Raw genomic sequence first — 4,390 nt, 5'->3', positions numbered from 1 at the left:
ATAATATCATTATTATTATTATTATTATTATTATTATTATCATTATTATTATTATCATTATCATTATTATAATAATTATTATTATTATTATTATTATGGCCAGGTTCCAACCTGGACTACAGCAGCAAAGTCTACCTGCTACACTTCTCAATCCATCACCATCATCACTGCCTTGATGTCCTGGATACATTCTAAACATACTAGAGGAGTAAACTTCAATGATAAAAAATCCCAGCCTTGAATTGTAGGAGGCTGGTATGCAGTGGATGCAAGCTTCAACAAACTGATTCATTGGATACATGCAATTTCTGCTTCACCAAAGGAGACTCTGTCTCTGCTAATGATGAAATGCAATCTACAGTCAGGTTATATGACCCCTGTCTGTATTAAGGTGTTGAAAGGACAAAATGACAAGGTTAAATTGAATAGATGAGAGAAAGGATGTGTTTATTCCATTTGTTTACAGCTGTAGAGAATAACAGAATTAGTAATTCAGTGTCAATACCAGACAAAGTACTGAGGTTAATATAATTGCCTAAAGTCCTTGAAATGGTGTTTCTGTATGACCACAGTCTAATAACTGGAACCAGCAAGAGAATAAAGAATATGTTCTGAGAATGTTGTGGAGATGGTAGAAGTTTTGTTGTCATATTTTTTCTCATATTTTTGCCTTCTGTGTATAAAGTTTTACTGCTTACTTTGTGCTTTTAAGTTTATATAAATACATTTTTTTAAAATTTATTTCGTTTCTTGTTTATTTTCTTGCTGTGTTACCGAGAGTATTTCTCTTGCATATGATGTTGGCATACATGCTTGAAATTGTTTAGTATTTTTTTTTTTAATCAGGTTAGCTATTTTGTTTGGGTAGTGTCATATTTTTATGGTACTTTGTGGAATGTGATCTTAGTGCTTTTTACAATGCTATACTGTGTTACAAAATATATCTATAGATATTTAGCCAACATTTTATGTATAGACAGATGTAACCACCTTGTCTATATTTACATTCATGGACTGAAAATTGGGATCATCCACACTTTCACTCTTATGTTGGAATTTCATCAGTGACCAAGTACTATCTTTGCAATTATTTTGTTGAATGCATATACTGCATTGCCTATGTTGGTCACTGCTGTGTCATTGAGAAATACAAGTTCTCTTCCAGTGAGTGTCAGTTATAGTTTGGGTATGTTGTCTAATGGGACTGCTGGTGGGGTTGGTAGTGATATGTATAAGCTTATGAAAATATACTTCATGCTGTTATTTCTTTTCTTCGCCTTTAAATCCATGTATTTCAAGTGCCCCTGTGTTGTATTTGTGATTGAATGCCATTTGTAGTGGATGCAAAACTTTTAGGAAGATTATGAGGTCTTCACCAAAATTAGACTTTCTGATTTACTGAAGTTGATTTGGAGATTTGATGGAGTCTATGTTGGGTTTCTAGCTTTGATTCTTTGATTGAGCAGAATTATGATTAAGGGCATTTCGCTATGAACTTCCAATCTTTTTAGAGATACCTAGGACTTTATTGGGTATTCTTTCGTTATGTACTCAACTGAATTCTTTCATTTCTTAAGACAGTAGCAGTGTGGGTTTAGTGAAACTCGACTGCTATTTCTAACTAATCAAGCTCATATTAGTGCAGTGTGAATATTGTATGTAATGATGAACTTTTTAATTTTTATGGAGGTAAATTTTTAGGAAATTAAAAGTTACAGTGTAGAATTCCAGTTTTCGTTTTTGCTATAGACACTTAGATTTTTGTTATAGATACATTTTTGATATAGATACTTTTGTTGGATACTTAAATTATTTCTGTGTATTCTGAGTACGATGCGCTTTAGTTTTGGTTGTCTTTGCTTATATTTTTGCTTTCATACTATTGCAAGATCATTGTTAAAGCTGGGTAGTTTATTAGGAAGAGAAAAGTGACATTTCTGATATCTTGTGTTAAACTTTATTAGAATTTGGAATATGTTTGAATAAATATTTTGTGTGCAGTGTGTGTGTGTGTGTGTGTGCGTGCGCACATGCGTACGTATGGTCATTGTCCTACCTGAACTGTTCAAATTCTATTGACAAATAAATTTTCTGTTCTGCACTCCATCATCGACTTGAAATTTTTAGTCATACTTCTTGTTAATCTACATCTTAATGTTTTAGTTTTTCTCTGCAAACCCTTTATTATTCAACAGACACATGACTGTCTCATCTTTCTGGTATATCTATTTTAGGATTGAATTTTTCATCATTTCTTTTATCCTTTCAAGACTACAGAAAGTAGTCTGAGGGAAATTTAGGTCAAACAATTGAGTAGATGTGCCATCATTGGTTTGTAACATAGATAGCTAAGTATATTTTTACTTTAAAAGTCATTTGTACATTTCTTTTTACCGATATGTATAATGAGAAAGAAAAATATCTATCAATATTTTTATACTTGCAATTTCGATTGCATTATGTGTTAAAAATATTTTCACCTGTCATATCCTCCTTCTAAAGCATAAAAGAAAGAGAGAAAAAATGTCTTCCCTGCAATAATAATGGAAACAATAACTTGCTTTAATTTCAGATATCAATATTAATAAATCCTACACATTAGCTCTGTCCTTCAAAGTTGGAACTATTTACCTGATGTCAACTTACGATGATGTATGTCCAAGAATTATTCATACAAAACTTACTGGTAAGTAAAAATTAAAAAAAATATCTATTTTTATATTTGCTTAAGTTTCATGGATTATTGTTGTTGCTGCTGATAAATGAATGAATATCGAATATATTCTCAATATCCTTTGTGAAATAATTCTTGGAAGAATCTTCTGAGATGAAAAATTTCATGCATTTACTATCCAATTAATTTCCAGTCAGATGATATGAATGATCATTCAAAATGAAGACATGCATAGATGATATAGATAGCAGCATGCATGTAGATTCAGGCTTTATTAGATATGGTTGTATTTCAGATATGACAGGAGACTTTCTTTTCCATTTTCTCTTTCTCTGTGGTAAATAATGCAGGAAATTAAAATTTAACTGCAGCCTATACTTATCAAAATACTGCTGTCATGCAGTAAGTTTATTGCAAGATGATACTAAGATTTCTACTTCCTAATCTTACCTCGTTTAGAGCATTTTCAAGATAAGACAATAAGGAAGCTTCTATTTTCATTGTTCTACCTGTTAGAAATAGGAACCAAATCTCCCTCAAACCATGACATGCCAGCTTGAAAAAAAAAAAAAAAGAAAACATATTGGATAATTTAGTCCACTGTATGTTACAAAATGCCATGGATGGAATACCTTTGATTATAAATCTAATTACTCAGGGTTGATCTGGGCTGAAGCAATAACAACATGCATCATGTTTCATCTTTTGGCTTTACTTACTTTTTCTCTGTATTGACTTGTCGGATGTCATGTAAATTCAGAGAAATTTAAGGAAATATTTCTAACACTTGAATGGCCCTTCAATTATCAGCTATTCATTAATGAGAAAAAAGAAGGAAGAAATATTTAAGAATGCAGGGGTGAAATGACTGAGTGGACATCATATTGAATTATTTACTCATAGGATATGAGCTTAAATCTGCTTCAGGTGTTTCATTATGTTCCCTAGAATGAACTGTTTATTCTACATTACATTATCTCATGTAGCTCATATGGTAATAGTATCCTTGGCTGTGACTTCAAATTCATTGTAGACAAGAATACTTTTTCCCTTGTTTTCTTAATTCATCTAGGTGTCAAGCTTATGTACCAGTTCATCTGGGAATGTTATTTGCAGCAGACAAGCATACTATCTTGATGCAAATTATTCCTCATTTACTTAACACCATGAAATTCAAGCTGATGGCTAACCTTTAAATGCTCCTAGGGTCTCAGGTTTTGACATTACATTTCAACAATTTCATTATAAAAGAAAAATCATTTGAGGAAATTTTATAGTTTGGATTAAGAAGATTAAAGTTAAATCCAATTTAAAAATGGTTTTCTCCTTTGCTCACTGGTCTATTATTTGGTGGTGAGGTATTGTTATCTAATGCTTTTTCATATGGTCAAGAATATAGAAAGAAGCAGGATTTTATTTTTCTTCATATGAGCTATAGAAAGATTTGTGAATTACATTAAACCATTATCTTCATTTTATGCCCACTTTCCATGCTGGCATATGTTAGATGGCCATCACGATTATCTCTTATAGGGAGCTCTTGGTCTCAGACTGGTGTTCATATATGTTGTTTTGTTTTATTTCTATAGCAGGATGCCCTTCCTATCATCAAAGCCAACAATTTTACAGAGTGTACTAGGTGCATTTTCATGTACTTTGTACACTCTGTAAAATGGTTGGTGATGGGAAAGGCATATAATATTATTTCATATATAT

At 31.7% G+C, this 4,390-nt stretch overlaps 1 protein-coding gene across 5 annotated transcripts in view; it reads left to right on the top strand.

The window, feature by feature from the left end:
• Window positions 1-4,390, top strand: part of LOC106875473 (tubby-related protein 4) — a 682,417-nt gene that overhangs the window by 418,749 nt on the left and 259,278 nt on the right. For all 5 annotated transcript variants that reach the window (XM_052966219.1, XM_014923631.2, XM_014923630.2 and 2 more), the window contains exon 5: window positions 2,573-2,686. In XM_052966219.1, the coding sequence (XP_052822179.1) occupies window positions 2,573-2,686 (114 nt within the window). The remainder of the gene's footprint in view (window positions 1-2,572; window positions 2,687-4,390) is intronic.

Source organism: Octopus bimaculoides, chromosome 3 (genome assembly GCF_001194135.2).
Source record: "Octopus bimaculoides isolate UCB-OBI-ISO-001 chromosome 3, ASM119413v2, whole genome shotgun sequence".
In the NCBI taxonomy this organism is placed as follows: Eukaryota; Metazoa; Mollusca; class Cephalopoda; order Octopoda; family Octopodidae; genus Octopus; species Octopus bimaculoides.
The sequence above is the reverse complement of the archived record's forward strand: the minus strand, read 5'-3'. Positions and strand labels throughout refer to the sequence as shown.